This window comes from Harpia harpyja, chromosome 15, assembly GCF_026419915.1.
Source record: "Harpia harpyja isolate bHarHar1 chromosome 15, bHarHar1 primary haplotype, whole genome shotgun sequence".
In the NCBI taxonomy this organism is placed as follows: Eukaryota; Metazoa; Chordata; class Aves; order Accipitriformes; family Accipitridae; genus Harpia; species Harpia harpyja.
This window is the reverse complement of record NC_068954.1, coordinates 867,564-884,811: the sequence shown is the minus strand read 5'-3', so window position 1 is coordinate 884,811 and position 17,248 is coordinate 867,564. Positions and strand designations below refer to the sequence as shown.

At 44.0% G+C, this 17,248-nt stretch overlaps 1 protein-coding gene across 5 annotated transcripts in view; it reads left to right on the top strand.

Annotated features, from left to right (window-relative positions):
• ASXL2 (ASXL transcriptional regulator 2) overlaps positions 1-6,918 on the top strand; it is a 127,994-nt gene extending 121,076 nt beyond the window's left edge. For all 5 annotated transcript variants that reach the window (XM_052810103.1, XM_052810105.1, XM_052810106.1 and 2 more), the window contains one exon: positions 150-6,918. In XM_052810103.1, coding sequence (XP_052666063.1) covers positions 150-2,570 — 2,421 coding nt within the window. In that variant the 3' untranslated portion in view covers positions 2,571-6,918. The remainder of the gene's footprint in view (positions 1-149) is intronic.
• Positions 6,919-17,248: the final 10,330 nt, after the last annotated feature.

The following is a 17,248-nucleotide window of genomic DNA, read 5'->3' as shown; positions in this document are numbered from 1 at the left end:
TCATACATGTCTTTTATCTCAAGTGAGGGAGGTAAGGGATTTCTCCAAAACTACAACTAGTTCTCTAAACTGTAAACACTTAAATCCTTAAACGTATGGGTTAAATGTTCCCCGTAACTCAGTTGCGCTTTTCTCCTCCTCTGTTTCAGATTCCTGTTTCCAGAATCTCCCCAATGCCATTTCCTGCGGGCCAGGTCTCTCCCAGGGCACGTTTCCCAATCTCACTCACCAGTCCGGGAAGAACAGGGGCCAGAACTCTGGCAGACATCAAGGCAAAAGCCCAGCAAGCCAAGGCTCAGAGGGCAGCAGCCGCTGCTGCCGCCGCCGCCGCCGCTGCTGCCGCCTCGACGGGGGGGGCTGTCCCAGGGCCTGGACCGGGCGGTGGTGGGGGCCCACCGGGCGGTGGAGGAGAGAAGAGTAACGCAGCAACGAGCGGAACCAACAAAACTGGAATTCGAGGAAGTGCACTGGAACTGGCAGGAACTGGAAGCGGGGGAAGTTCGAGAGGGTTTCTTCCCCATTGTCCAGGGACCCATACCCAAATGGACACCCAGGCCACGGACCAGGCACCACCTCACAATCCTTCTAGAGCACAACTACAGCAAACTTCCACACTGCAGTCCAGAACTCCAGCCAGCAATACAGGCACCAGCTCCTCCTCATCAGCGGTATCGGCATTAGAGAAAACCAACAGAATAAAGCAGAGCCCCCCCAGTATGACTGTAAATCAGGTTTCAGGCTCCCCATATGCTGGTAGCAGTGACAAACAAGAGAAAGCACCTTCGGCTCCAGCAGGTCCAAGCCAGGCCTGTGGGGCACCAGCTGTCAGGGATGGAACAGTCTGCGTCATGGTGTCCACAGCAGATCCCAGCACAAATGTAACTAAGGTAGCACCTACAGCCTTAGGAGGGACCAGCTTAGATGTTTCTAAAAGCAAATCTCTTTCCCCTCTGACGTCTTCACTAACATCCGTGAGCTCAGAAGCCCAGGCTGGAGGTGTGGTCGCATCTGCTACATCTGTCCCACCCTCTAGCACTTCGTCAGCAGCGCCTAGCCTTAAAACTCATGCAAGTTCAGGCTCAAGTGGGGCCCTCCCAAAACCAAGCTCCAGTATTCCTGCTAACAACCCTTTGGTCACCCAACTTCTTCAAGGCAAGAACGTCCCTCTGGAGCAAATCCTGCCGAAGCCTCTCACCAAAGCGGAGATGAAAACTGTCCCATTAGCTTCTCATGAAGAAAAAGGGGCAGCAGCAGCATCCAGTGCTACAAGTGTAGCAGGGAACGGTGCTGGAGCCGAGGGCGGTGAAAGACAGTCAAGTTTACCCACACAACAGCTTGGGAAGATCTTTTGCCAGAACAGGCCTCTGCCTCACATTCCAAGGACCTTTCCACTCCCCTCGGGAAAGGACTCCAGTCGTGACCAGCACCAGTGCCACGAGGCACTCAGCAAAACAACCCAAGAGCAGATCCTTCAGACTCTTATCAAGAGGGTCCAGAGGCAGAATTTGTTGCCAGTCCTTCAGCCTTCACAACTGAACCTCACTCACTCAGGTTTCCAGTTAGAAAACAGCTCCACCAGCCAGAGATTTATGCTGGGTTTCATGGGCAGAAGGACATCCAAGCCTGCTATGTCTGGTCATTATCTGCTCAACATTTCCACCTATGGTCGTGGTTCAGAGAGTTTGAGGAGAGGCTTCTCCTTGAACCCTGAAAACCGCTTGTGTCTGAACAGTCCTGCTGATGCTCCAAAAACAGAATTTGGGGAATGTGAGGAGATAGCTGGCCATGGCAGCAGCAGCGATGAAGGAGATGCAGATGATGAGAGTACTGGTGATGAACGTGAGCGTATCAGTGTAAAAGAGGAGCCCCAGGCTGCCCAGGCTTCTGGTCAGTGTGAAAAAGAGCAGGTATCACATAGCATAAATTCTTCGGATTACAGCACCCTTCCTAAAAAGGGTGTAAAGACAGAAGCAGCCACGTCTCAGCAAGCAGCAGTCAACAAGGAGAACGTTCAGGCATTTGACGGAACTACGCTAGCACGAGATTTTATTCAAGCCGCTCAAGAGCAAATGGCACATGCAATGAGGGGGAAAATGCACAGCAATCCGGAGCTTTTCAGTACTTCTGTACCGTCCTCGGACTCTGCGCAGCAGCAGCCTCCACTGCTTTCTCCTTCACACCCTGCAAAGCTATCTGGAAATGCTGCAGCACAGCTCATTGGGCCCAGTTACAGTGGCACAATAAATGTCTCCACCTCCCCAGACGTGAACCAAGGGTCTCTTATGACTGGGCTGTCTGAATGCAATCAGTTGTCCAGTAGCATGGGGAACGTCATGTCCTTTTCTGTGACTGTAACCACCATTCCCACCAGCCAAGCTATGAACTCTGGCAACCACACTCAGACCATCCCCGTTCAAGCCTTCACTGAAGACAACAGCATGGAGGATTCCCCTTCCAAATGTTACTGCAGGTTGAAAGCCATGATCATGTGCAAGGGCTGCGGTGCCTTCTGCCATGATGATTGCATTGGCCCCTCTAAGCTCTGTGTCTCCTGCCTCGTTGTGCGGTAACCGGGACGGGAAGTGGGGAAGAGGATGGCTTGTTGTTGGTTTTGCTTTCGGAAGTACATTGGGAAGAAACAGGAAATTTACTGCCTTGCACAAGAGACACGTTACTGAATCAGGAATACAGAGTAGAGTTCTTCTTTCATTAAAGAAAGAGCACCTTCTTGTACAGTGAGTCTAAATTGAGCTCAACTACGTGAATTGTGACAAGAGTTTGCACTTAAGGAATTATGTAAATATGTCACATTATTTTGTTTAAAAGTATTTTTTCAATCTTTTAGGAGATAGTGTTTGACTTGTACTGCAGTTTCATTAACCCCAGCCTGCTATCCAGCATGTTTGCTGAGCTCTGCTCTAGATGGGGGAACAAACCCCCGGCAAAACCTTAGCCTGTTGTTGGTCTTCTCTTGGCAAAGAGAAGAACTGGATAATCAAGAAACAAAATGTTTGTACTGACTGATCACAGAGCACCGAAGCAGGAGCCCCTGAGTGGGCTCACTTTGTTGCTCTGAATTTTAGTTCAAATTTTTCAGAATTGGAAGGCATTACCATTGTACCAGCCTTTCAAGTAATTGCCTTTCACTTGTGACCAGGCTGTTTCCAGAAGGCATACTGGGTTGTGCAATATTGGCTGGTGGTTTTGATTTGCATATCCTCTCCCCTTCAAGGAGTCAGTTGCAGTAACCTTGTTTTAAGGAAGGTAGTGTCTTGATTTGCTACTGGTAAATACTGAAAAGGGCAACTGTACTAACCATAGGATTCAAGAATTTAAATCACTAAAACAACTCAGTAACCATGATTATCAGTAATCCCAAGAACCATTTAAAGCAGAGATCACAAATACGTGCTGAACTGCATTTCATTTCTGGACTGTCAGGACTCAGCAGAAATCTGCTTTCTTAGGCATTTCGAGTGAGCTGGAAAGTGCCATCCCACAGTCATGAACCATCAGCTGTTACGGCACATGATGCAAGTGAAGTGCGCTAAGTGTCACCCTCGGTCCTGCTGTTTTCTAGGAAGCTTACTGTGCTCATTCAAACCTCCACAATAGTCAGACGTCTCTAATTTCTATAGAAGATTTTATATTTAGCTAAGTGTAGGGAAAGAAAAACAAGTGTCTTGTTGGGCCTCACCGTTAGCCTGCTGTGGGTGTCTCTTTGTGTTTTAAAATACCAAATCAGGCTTGACTCAGCTTGGATTTTGCTCAGTTGAGGTCCGGGGTTGCGTTGGGGCTGGGAAAGATGGGCGGGGGTGCGGGGGGAAGGGGGCTGCGCCGCACCCCTCATACCTGATGGTGGGACACAGCTGGTGATGCTCATCCTCACTTTCGGTGTTCACAAATTCATTCCCTCTGATTAATCTAAATTAAAGCAGTTACAATATGGTACTCTGTTCTCAACAAGAAGAATTGACGACAGGCTGGCTAATGAAGCACATGCCAATCTGCGTTTTGATGTATTGCAACATGTCCGCATCACATCCAGGATCTGTATGTTGTTTCTCTTCCAAAACAAAGAACATCAGGTTCACTAATCATGTCCAGTCCCATGTTGTTGCTGTTCGGGGCGGGTGGGGGGCCATACTGCATCTTGGTCAGGTAACAGATCTATGTATCTTTTTGATGGAAAAGCACTGAATTCACTTTTAATCCAAAGGCCTTTTTAAGATGAAGCAATATTAACAAAATAGGTGGGACAGCTGTTTTGTGAGCTGGGGTCCTCAGCCTTTTTTTCTTTCCATTTGACTATACTACTGCTTTCCCCTTTCCCTTCTCCCTCGCCTGGGAACCCAGCATGCTGTTGGTAAAGATCAGAAATAATTGCCTGTGAAGCAGTGTGTTTTTCCAAGGAGTGGGTGGTGATTTATTTGGTAATGTTAAAGAAAAGAGAGTTGCAGACTTAATCATGTCGTAACAGAAACGTTTCCTTCCCTGTCCAGCAGAGCATGGCATCCTCCGGAGCAGGATTAGTGGGTGTGAGTTAGCAAGAGCTGCAGTGTATCTTGGTCTGTTTTGCTCATCTTAAATTTACTGGGGAGCAGTGACTCCTGATTTCTAGGTATCACTGCTTAGACATCCAGTGGCAAAGAGGATTTAAGTATTAGAAATAAAGTTGCCATTTTTTTAATCGAAAACTGAAATCTCAAAAAACCCCAAAACCCTACACAAAAATTACTCCCAGGTTTTTTTGTCACGCTGCACACACGGTGGTGGTGGTCATAGCCCAAGGAATAGCCACTGGACTGTACGTGTTCCCACCGCCACCTGCGTGCATGCACATGCAGACCAGCAAACATGGGTTGGCTTCTCCCCTTGCAGCCCCAGATGCTGTAATGGGGATAATCTTGTTCCCTGGGGCGACTTGTACATCAGCACTGATTCGGACAGCAGCCCATCACTGCCTGCTTCCATCTCTTGTGCTGTAAGAGGAATTTCTGCCAGTTTTAAAAATCTTGGGGCGCAGTGTAGAATGGTTTCAGGCCAGGTGCCCTGGGGAGTTGAGTACTGAGAGCGGGGTCTGTCTGTTCCTTATTAACTCAAGCCTTGTCTAGACACGAAAGAAGTTACAGCAGTGTAATCCTCAGAACGACACATTCATTCCTGTCTAAGACAGATCCCCCAGTATAATCCAATTTAAAGATTGTGGCTAGCTACAAACTAAACTGGAAAAAGTAATTCTTGCCTCAACTAAGAGTAAAGAGGTTTTGCTGGCATAATTGGATCAATTCTGTTCACACCTTGACTTTTATCAGTGTAATTGTTCTAGGCTGACAAGGCTGCTTAAGAGGGGGAAGGAGAAGATGAGGAGGGAGCAGCAGGCTGTGATCTGTCAGCTTGCTCTTAGCCCTCATGGGCTTTTCAGCCTGCTGCAGCTGCTGCTTGGAAAGGCTGTTCCATTGCTCCTCTCAGCATTTTCCAAACCAGTCACTGACCCTGGCTGTGGTTCCAGCTTGTTCCTCTCTTTGAATTTTACAAGCATTCTCTGTAGTGCATGGGTTCGGTTTTTTGTGCCACAGACACCTCTTGTGAGTCTACTCTGGAAGTGCAAGAAGCTGCTGTTTCACGCGTAGTCCTGCAGGAAAGGCGCTGGCCTGGCCGTTGCTGTCCCGGGTTGGGATGTACAGTGACCACAAGGATCTCCGTGGCTCCGGACATGTATTGGGCAGTGTAGGCATCTTGTGTGATGACTTGGAAGTTTACAACTGTTCAGTGCCTTAGTTATATTTTAACGGATCAGCACTTTTCTTGGGCTACTTTTATTCTATTTAAGAAAATAAATTCTTTTAACTGCATGTCTTTGATTTTAACATATGCTATGAGCTACTAGGTGCAACTTGATGGAAGAATCTCCACAGGTTTGCAAGAGGGCATTAAGTAGTTAGGAAATCATTAGAAATAATGGGACTCGGTGTAATAATCACTGTAAGTACAGGTTGACATAAAACCTTGAAAGTTTTGCATGTTTTACAGTGCTGGTTATTGAATAAAGTATTTTAGAAGGGGGAAATCCTGCAGCCTGTATAGGAGTGTTCCCTACATGGGATCAGCCTGCTGCTGCCTTACTGCTGAGGCTCTTCCCGGCAGACTCCATTCTTCCCATCATCTGACCTTCCCTCTCTTCCTTCCAGCAAGATAATAAACCTGCCTTCACACTGGATTTACAAATATAAGGTGTGTTGTGACATAGTTTAAAGCATTAGACTTTGGTTCCCCAGGTATTAAATTAATAGAACTATAGTAAATGCTGTCAAAAAAAATCTGAGATAAAATGTTTTCGAAGCCTAATGTCAAACTATATTTGTGATAGTAAAAGCAACTTGAGTAAGAAAAGATATTCAGATTTAAATTTTCCCTTTCAGGCCACATCCAAGTCCTGCAGCATGAGAACCAGAAATACAGACTGATCAATGGAATTTAACTTTCCAGTACAAAAAAAACCCAGGTACAAGTTGTTGCAATGGAGGAGCAAATGCAGTGCTGTAAATGAGTTTGGGTTTTGAGATAGATTGGTAGCACAGGGAAGGAATGTTGTGTGAAATTTTAATGTCCCTTCTTAAATCAAGAGGAAAGACCAAGATGCTTAACAGTTACGCTGGTCCGCGGAGTTGTATCTTTTTTATGGTAGTAATAACTAGCTGGTGGGGCAGCAAGTTCCTGGTCATGTCATTAACAGCCAGGAGGTATCCTCAGGTCGTTACTTCTGATGGGTGTCGTTCATGCTGCTACAGAGGCAGCAAAGACCATCCTGGAGCTGGTTCCTACCCGGCCTGCACGCAGCGGTAGATTGGAGTGGGACTCGGGCTTCTCTCTGCTGGGGAGGCTCAGTCTGACAGTTCGTCTGAACCCCTCGAAAGCTGGAGGCGGTCAGTCTTCAGCACTGTGCAGCCACACAACCGTGGCAGCGGCGTGAGAAGCGGTAGAAGCGCGTGGCCCGTGGTAGGGCTGGAGGCAGAACCCACTGCCACTCTGGTGGCAGACTGCCTTTGCGTCATCTGAAAGTGCTGTGGCTTTATTTTCCACTGAAAGGCCAGCAGCATTCTTCATTGGAAGTGTCTCACCCAGGGTGCTTGAAGCCCTGGGGAAACTTTTGTTTCGCTTGGGAGTTCTGCTCAGGCTGAGCTGTTTGAAAGCCACCACTGGACATCAGTGCCGGGCTTTGCCTCAGCAGCTCTGTTGGTTTCAGGGGTCAGCAGAGCAGGGTGCTCAAATCTCCCCAGCCAGGACTGACTGGTTTGAACTTCCAGAATCCCACATCTGAAAACATGGGTGGCTGCAGTGGTGGTAGGAGGGCAAAGATGGCATGTGCACACTGAATTACCTCTGGCGATTAGCGTGGATTAATTGCTGCGGTGGGGAGGGTGGGGAGAAGACCATTCCCAGGATTTTGCTGCTTCTGGCACCCTGCGGCATTGAGGAGCACCCTCAGCTAACCTGCTGTGTGCAGAGTTAACCTGGTGGGCGAGGAGGTCCCTGCAGATGGCGGGTCTGTTTGCCACCCGCATCTCACAGGGAGAACAGCTCGAGTGTTTGTTAGGATGATGATATCCAGAATTTTCTTTGTTACCTAGGTTGTTTTTTTTAATGCTATACATTTGATATAACTGAAGATCAATTTTAAGAGCTTACAGTAATATATTTTAAGTAATATATATTTTAGTATCTGTAAAAAAAAATTGACAAAGGATGATTTATGAACTAGATAAACAGGGTATTGGGAGTATGCAGTTTCTCAGCAAGGCCAAGAATAGTTTTAGTGGCAGGAGAACTGAGAAGATTCAGTTTTTTCCATTAATGCAATAAAAATGGGAATTCTTAAAAAGAAGAAATCCAATACTGTTTACCACATGCTTTTTTCTTGTTTTGACAACAGGCCTGTAAACACAGTTTAGAAGATACTAAACCTTTGTCTGTCTTTTGCCTTTTTAAAAGGGACTTAAATTGGAATAGAGGGTATGTACAGAAAAATCAAATTGACACCATTTTAAAATGTATTTTTACACAAATAATATAGAAAAATCATATTTTACATAAGAATTTTAAGTATTTGAAATATGTATATATATATACTGTATGTACTTCATATATTCTTTATTTTACATTTTCAATGTATTAAAAAGTATTTGAGCTGGTTGGATTTGAGCATGTAATAATGTTTAAAAAAAAAAAAAAAAAAGGAAAAGAAGAAAAGAGGGAGAGAGGATGTAAGTACTGTACCACTGCAGGAGCTGCTGTTAGCAACTACAGGGTAGCAGAGGAACCAGAAGTTGAGGAGCAAATGAATTTTTGAAGAGTTTAGCAGTTTTAGATAGAGCGAGCATACAGCGCATTTTTCAGTCCTGTGTCCTGTTTGTGTTTCCGTTCACATTCGTTCATTTTGCCTCATAATCACCCAGAATAATCTATGGTGAGAAGACAAGAAGTTGAGGTGGATCTTTTATACAAGCAATGCTACCTTTATAGCCAAAGAGACATACTGGTACAGAAGCTATTCAACCAAAACAAAATCGGAAGCTAGTCAGTTTTGCTGTGCCGCTGAAATTTTAATAAATAGCTTGATTTCTTGTGTGAGCATCTTATGGTGCTTTTTGAGGAATTCAAATGATATACCAAAAGTCCAGTGATTTCAAGGAAATGCTATCAAAGCAGATTTTTTTTTTTTTTTTTTACTTTGTAGGAATTTTGGTGAAAATCATACTGTAGAGGATGATACACCTTTGCAGCTATTAGAAATGGAGTGAATTCTCATCAGGAATGGGATCCTAGAGATGCTCATCCTGAGCAGCAATTATCTGATACACACACACTGCAAAGAGCAGCCGCAGAGCGGGTCAGACAGGAAAGGTGTGCAAATGAGGAGGTCATGGCGCTGTCAGGATTAAGCTGAGATACGCAGCGCCGTGTACCAGTTTCCCCTGCGTGCTGGTACTGCTTCATGGAACTATTTATTAGAGTAAACAGCAAATACTGCTTGTTCTGTGTATACTTGTTTCTGAAAGACTAGGAGATCTGCAGCCCCTGTAATTGCTGGCCCCAGTTCTGCATATATAGAGAGAGAGAATACTAATCTACCGAGAGAAAGGTGGAAATGGCCCCACAGCACAGAAGGCACAGTGCACTTGCCTCATCCCCTTTTGTATGATGCCCATTTTGGCCTAGATGAATCTCAAATGACATTTACACTATTCCACTTACTCCAGCAAGCAATTACAGGAATCCTGTCTATTAACTGGAGATGTTTACAGCACTTCTCTGTTGCTGGGACTTATAGGGAAGGAAACCGAATGTGGGAAAAGAAGAAGCATTAACAAGTCAAGTTTTAAAAGTACAAATCTAAACCCTGAAAAGGCAGGCAACTGATTATTTTTACACTGCTTCAATTATTATCAGAATCTCTTGAAAAAACAAAACATGGCACCCAATACTTTGTCAAAACTTGCTATTGACACATTGAGGGGGCTTTCACTCTATAAACAGTTGCACTGTAAGAAAGTCCCACTGTTTGGGTGTGTGTATATACATAGAGTCTATAGTGGGGGGGCTGTGCAGGTGTGTGTGCATGTATACATATGTACACACAGCTATATTTTAGCTAAGTGTACATAGTAAGACCAGCTTCGTCTCAGTCTTCTGGTGACATTACACCTTGCAAAGTTACCACATACCTGAGATGGAATTACAGCTTTTATATTTGTTTTCGTATTTAAGATATATGGGTTAGACAAAATATATAATAGCAATGTGTTTTGATCTGCTGCACTTTTTAAAAAAAAAAAACAAACAAACATTCCTTATTCCCCTGGTACTGCTGCATCTCCCATTCCTTCCTCTCCCAACTTAAAACATAAAACCAATTGGTTGTACCTTTCAGTTAAGACTTCTCAGATGCTGCATTATAGATTTTATATTGGAAAAGCTGGGCCAAGAGTTTAACTTTCAGAGGCCAGGCCTCCAGGGTCCTCATGGCCCAATTCCAGGGCCAACAGCAGGAACGTGAACCAAGAGGCAACGCAGGCGTGGAAATGAGTACGATGCAGCTACTGCAGCTTACTACAGGACTGTTTCCCAATTGACACGGTTTTAACTGTACTGCCTGTGTGGATGCTCTTAGCCCACCTGTAGCTGAGACAGGAGAGGCATTACCTTGAACCTCAGGGACCGAGGTTTCAGTAACAGGTTTTTGATCCGGTGTCTAGAGGTGTACCAAGGATACACCCACAAACAGCCGACTTCACTGGATTTACAGCGCCCTCCATTGCCGTAAATCTGTGCGATTGTAAGCCCATACATACCCTATCGCAGTCCGTCTGCAAAGTCAAATTTAAGTAAGAAATGTGGCGAGGTTTGTATAGGGAAAAAAAAGGAATTGTAGTTCAGTAAGGTAACTTCTAGGCATTTAAAAACAGCACGGGCCAGTTCCAGCAAAGGAGCAATACATCAGGGACAAACGTGGTCCATCGTGCTGCAGCTATGCATTTTGGCAAAGGTTGTTTTGTCAACAAGTTTTTCACTCATTTTGCTGTATAAGATTCCACCTTAGCTTCTCACCAGCATTAAGAGGGATGTGAGGAGTGCTAAAAACAGCCTATTTCTAACCTGTCACTTGAAGATCTGTGTGCCCTTAGGAGATAGCACTTTGACAAGGAAAAGCCTGCCCTGAGGCTTATGTCTTATTGCAGATTCTGTTCCTCTTCCTCTCACTTATTTTTGTCATGTAAAACTACCTGCTTTATAAATGAATGTAAAATACAGTAGTTCTTCAGCACATGGACAAATGTGTATTTTATCTTAATGTTTCATTTTATGTTAAATAAAAAGCATATGATTTTATGGTCGTTAGTACTGCTAATGTTGATTTGTCAATGATTACCTTTTGTCTTTCAAGGGACCCTGAAAAAAGATAGTGAACTACATTTTTCTGGCTTTACAAGCTGTGGACATCTGTAAAATTTGACACATTTGAAAGGGAAAACTTTGGTCTAATACTAAGCCTTAATAAACACTCTGCAGTTCCCTCAAGCCTCACTTCCTGGGACCCCAAAACACTTCAGGGGCATTGAACTGTAGATTTGGGAAAAACAGGAAGAAACCTGTATCAAGTGATTGCAACTTGATTTTCCTTAAATGGAGAGATTCAGAGAAATAGACCTGTAACCAACTCTCTTGATCCCTGTCAGGTAAACTTCGAATGCACTGAACAACTTAAGTAAAATCAGCAAGACTGAGGTGCCTGGAAATGTGTAAGAAGCCTGGGATTTCTTTTCACTGAATCTATTAGAAGTCTCAACAATCTCTATTTCAAGTATGGAAAGGTACTGTGAAGGGGCTGTGAACCTACTGGTGTGAATAATCAGTGTCAAGAGTGAGCATAAAAATGGAGAAGGAAAGATCTGTAAAATTTGTAGCCTGCAGAGCAAAGAGCGAATACAAGAAGTCCAGCTGAGTTTGAGTTTGCAACTGTTAGCAAAAAAAGCCCCCCAATTCTACCACCTCATATAGCAAAAGACCACAAAAAGAGGAAAAGAAGAAAAGATAGTGATTAAAGATAGTCTTCAGGCATGGCCCAAAACCCACCCAAACCAAAAGTAATACTCTTCCTCTGTGCTCACTGAGGATGTTGTTATACATACCACTGCAACCAGATTACAGTTTTTTGAAAGAGCTGACACAAAGAGCTGTAGTTCAGGTAATGCATATTTTTGTTTATCAAGAGAACTGTGGTAACCTGCGCAGCATAGTTCTATCTGTATTTAAGAATAGGAAAAGATGGCATCATTCGTATGCAAGGCTCTGGAGGTTTTGATGTAAAGACTAACTGAACACATGCTTATAAATGGGATAGAAAGCAACACAATCCTGCCAAAGATATGTGCAGACTGTATTGTGGTGATAAATAGTTTCTCATCAGATAAAATAAGGTGTATCTATCTTCAGTAATAAAAATGATACAAGAAACTGTTATGTGGGAAATCAGTAATAAAACTTGAGAAGATGAAGATAAATGAAGTAAATATAAAGTAAAAGAACTGGTTCAAAGGGGCTTCACAGGTAGTCCTCAAAGGGCGAAATTGGTTTGGATGGAGACATTACTGAAAATTCCTCAAGGGTCATTCTGGACATATATCTTTTTAAGATTTTTCATCAATGATGTTAGCACCAAAAGTTGAGAGTATCCCAGCAAAATTAACTGGTGACACAAACTTGGGTTATATGTGCATATAGACAAAACTAGAAAACCGTAACTCAAGAAAGAGCTGGTAAGTGAAATTCAGCTGTACACACTGGTGTCACAAGGTATTTATGGGGACAAATAACACAAGGTTCTGGTCTAGGAGTAACTGGAAAGAGGATGAGAAGGTCCTGGATATATTAATTAATCATACCCTGTGATTATAAGCTGTCAGTCTGATTTACCCACAGGAAGGAAAAGCAATTCTGAAAGTCCAGTCCCCCTACTGCCAGTAGTGATGAAATCAGTGTGAATCACACAAAGTAGTAAGACACTATGTGTGGATCCACTCACCTGCAGGCAAGAAAACTAATTCAAACTGGAACAAGTGCATTGACAGACTTCTAAATAATCAGGAAGGGAGATGCTCTGACATGGTAAGAAGCCCAAAAGTTTAAGTTAAAAAACAAAGGTAAAAGGCTATCTGTCAGCAGGATAAACATTAAAGGGGAAAAACAGCTATTCAACACTTGTACAAGAATAAATGGGTATGCATTAGCTGTAGATAAAATCAGAAGAAAATTGCTACTTGGCAAAATGTAAACCACAACAGAATATATGGAGTTACAGGGATGGTATGTCTCTATTAAAATGTTGGGCTTAATGTTCTAGGATGCTGAAATGCAGTGTTTCTGCAATCGAAAGCTCTTGTGGTATTATCCATCTCTGGGCAGCCTACCGAAGGATTGGTCCTCCCCAACCAGGACAGAGGCAACTATTTTTAATTTCTGGTAACAACATCAGTTCCTCATGGGTAGATAATGCAACCTACCTGTAATTCCTTCTTGCATTAAGTACTCCCCATCCAGGAGGGACTGAGCTGGTGCCAGCACATAACAGGCCAGCAGTGGTTCCCCCAGTACGTGTATGTGTAAGTGTATGTCAGCAACCAGAAACTGCCACAGCATCTCACTTCCTCACCCTGCAGGAACTGAGCTGCTGCCAGCTGTTAGCATCATAGAATCACAGGATGGTTTGGGTAGGAAGGGACCTTTAAAGTAATCTAGTCTAACCCTCCTGGAATGAGGGAAGCGACATCTTCAACTAGATCGGGTTGCTCAGAGCCCCGTCCAACCTGACCTTGAATGGTTCCAGGGATGGGGCAGCGACCACCTCTCTGGGCAACCTGGGCCAGTGTCTCACCACCCTCAGCGTAAACAATTTCTTCCTTATATCTAGTCTGAATCTCCCCTCTTTTAGTTTAAAACCATTACCTCTTGTCCTATCACTACAGGCCCTTGTAAAAAGTCTGTCCCCATCTTTCCTATAAGCCCCCTTTAAGTACTGGCAGGCTGCTGTAAGGTCTGCCCAGAGCCTTCTCCTCCAGGCTGAACAACCCCAACTCTCTCAGCCTGTCCTCATGGGAAAGGTGCTCCATCCCCCTGATTATCCTCATGGCCCTCCTCTGGACCCGCTCCAACAGGTCCATGTCTTTCCTGTGCTGAGGACCTGTCATGGTTTAACCCCAGCCAGCAACTAAGCACCACGGAGCCGCTCACTCACTCCCCCCCCCACCCCAGTGGGATCGGGGATAAAATCAGGAAAAGTAGTAAAATGCATGGGTTGAGATAAGAACAGTTTAATAGAACAGAAAAGAAGAAACTAATAATGATAACACTAATAAAATGACAACAGCAATAATGAAAGGATTGGAATGTACAAATGATGCGCAGTGCAATTGCTCACCACCTGCCGATCGACACCCAGTTAGTCCCCGAGCAGCGATCCCTCACCCCCACTCCCCCCAGTTTATATAGTAGATGTGATGTCACATGGTATGGAATACCCTGTTGGCCAGTTTGGGTCAGCTGCCCTGGCTCTGTCCTGTGCCAACTCCTTGTGCCCCTCCAGCTTTCTCGCTGGCTGGGCATGAGAAGCTGAAAAATCCTTGACTTTAGTCTAAACACTACTTAGCAACAACTGAAAACATCAGTGTGTTATCAACATTCTTCACATACTGAACTCAAAACATAGCACTGTACTAGCTACTAGGAAGACAGTTAACTCTATCACAGCTGAAATCAGGACAGGACTCCAGGTGGGGTCTCACCCGATGGGAGCAGAGGGGCAGAATCCCCTCCCTCGACCTGCTGGCCACACTGCTTGGGATGCAGCCCAGGACACGGCTGGCTTTCTGGGCTGCCAGCGCACATTGCTCGGTCACATCCAGCTTTTCACCCACCAGTCCCCCCAGGTCCTTCTCTGCAGGGCTGCTCTCAATCCCTTCAGCCCCCAGCCTGTGTTAATACTGGGGGTTGCCCTGACCCAGGTGCAGGACCTTGCACTTGGCCTTGTTGAACCTCATGAGGTTCACATGGGCCCACTTCTGGAGCTCATCAAGGTCCCTCTGGATGGCACCCCCTCCCTCAGGTGTGTCAACCACAGCACTCAGCTTGGTGTCATCACTGGACTTTTATTTTCTTCTTGAGTTCTATTCTTCTCTTTTTTAATTCATGTAACTAATTAATTGCTATATCTTGTTAAATAAATAAATAAGACTCTAAACTTTTGTTAGCCCCATAGAACTCCCTTGTGACCCCTGGGAAGAACTAGGATGGGCACAACCCACAGTTATGAAACAGTGAAGCCTGAATTCTTAAGAGTCAAAGGTATAAATAAATAAAGCCAGGTCACCATCTGTTGTTTTTCTAGGTTTCAGAACTTCTCCCTACAGACCACATGGCAAACTGATTTTCCAAATGCTAATTTGGCTATACACTGGTAAGGCAACAGGGTGGTGTTATGAAGGGTGCATGTCCTCCACTGCATCTACTTTGGAGCCTACATCTTCTTAGTAAATGGTAGATACAGTCATAGAATCACAGAATCATTTAAGTTGGAAAGGACCCTTAAGATCATCGAGTCCAACCGTTAACCTAGCACTGCCAAGTCCACCACTAAACCATGTCCCTAAGCACCATGTCTACACATCTTTTAAATACCCCCAGGGATGGTGACTCAACTACTTCCCTGGGCAGCCTGTTCCAGTGCTTGACAACCCTTTCTGTGAAGAAATTTTTCTTAACATCCAATCTAAACCTTCCCTCACACAACTTGAGGCCGTTTCCTCTCATCCTATCACTTCTTACTTGGGAGAAGAGACCGAGACCCACCTCGCTACAACCTCCTTTCAGGTAGTTGTAGAGAGCAATAAAGCGTCCCCTCAACTGCCTCTTCTCCAGGCTGAACAACCCCAGTTCCCTCAGCCGCTCCTCACAGGACTTGTTCTCTAGACCCTAAGTCACTGCAAAGCAGAACATTTAAAACAGTTCCATCACATCAGACATAAAAGCAAGGGTGATTATGCACTGAAATAAACTTGAAGTCTGGGAATCTCTGTCTCCCACTGTCCTTAAATCACAATGGGATGACTTTCTAGATGATAAGCTTTAGCCAGTTAGTGGCAACTGGGCAATGCAATGAGAGTCTAGTGAAAAAGCAAGAATTATGGGCCAGAAAAAAAAAGTTATCACTGGAAATAAGAAATATTTTATGAAAAAAAAGACCAGAGAATAAGGTACAAGAAATGCAAGGATACAAAGTGAAAAGTTCAGTTCTTGCTACTATGGAAAGACATGGAAGTAAACATTCCTTACTTTACAATGCTGTCTCAGTTTCTCCATCTTATGGGAAGGGGCAGTTTTCAAAGGTCCATCTAACAGTGCTGCAAGGCTCTTCCATTATTCTCTCTATAATGCAGAATAAGTACTTAGAAAGGCAGACTTCTGTTATCATGCAGTGGAACGCCCTGTTGCACCAAAAACCTCACTACCATTGCCTCTAGCTGGTTATATCCGATGAGTACTTACTTCCTAAGAGCTCCGTACCTTCTCATGCCTGTTTTCTTCCAGCTCTCAAAACACCTCCTCAGTAATGAGTCAGCTGTGGTTAAGTTCTGTGCCCTGGGAGGGAGCTATACAAAGGATGTCCTATTAAACTTAATTGTTTCACCTGTATTTTAACAGAATCTGCTTCAATTTTACAATCAACATCTGGCTTGTTTTGTTCTCTGCCAAATTGCAATAAAAAAACTTGTAAGTGAAAGAAAAGCTGCAGAATCTGTTTCTAAATATAGATAAGGAGCACGCTTATGGCTCAAGCAAGGTAATTATCTTGTCATGCTGAAGAGGAACAAAAAAGGAGATTGTTTCTGTCTCCTGAGCTCAGCTTCTGCTTTATCTCAGTTACCATGTTGGCTGCTAACTGGGAATACCTGTGAGATGTAAGAGCAGCTTGTGACATGCAGTTAACTGCTTAACAACAAATACTGGCTGCTAAGCCAACAGCTGGAGACACATATATACAGGGGCTATAAGGACCTCCTTTGGTACTTCAGATAGCTGCTGAAGTGCAAAATTTTACATTAATTTAAAATTCTGAAACGTTCATGTAAATAAAAATAGAAGGATAGTAAAAACATTATTCCAGTTTCTCAATCAGAACATTGTCAACCTCACCTTTTTAGTTATACTTGTTTGGGACTGAGCTATGTTCTCTTTACAACCATGTACAGCATAACTTCACGTAAAAGTTGAGGAAAGTTGGCCTAAGAATTTAAGCTCAGAGCCTTCTGACTTCTGAACACTTCTTTAGATGGTGCTGTGTGCCAAAAGATCATGTACAAACAACAGCACAGGCACTTGATTTGTGTGGGACGTTCACAATGGACTTTTGTTGCTACTTAAGAAAAAAAGGAAAAATAAGGAAGGGCAAATGTAGCAGCCTGGCTGTGGAAGATAATCAGCTAATAGCTCAAAATTAACAATGATACAAGAAATGAGCAGAAAAAAAAAAAGTGAAGATTATAGTGTTACAAAGTGTAGATCAGTCTTATATGATGTGTTACAAACCATGTAGAAGAAGTAACAAGAGTTACCACCATTTTGCAGATAAAATACCAGGATCAGTGAAAAGACAAATATGACACTGAGGCTGAGGGCATGAGCGTCAAAAGAATTC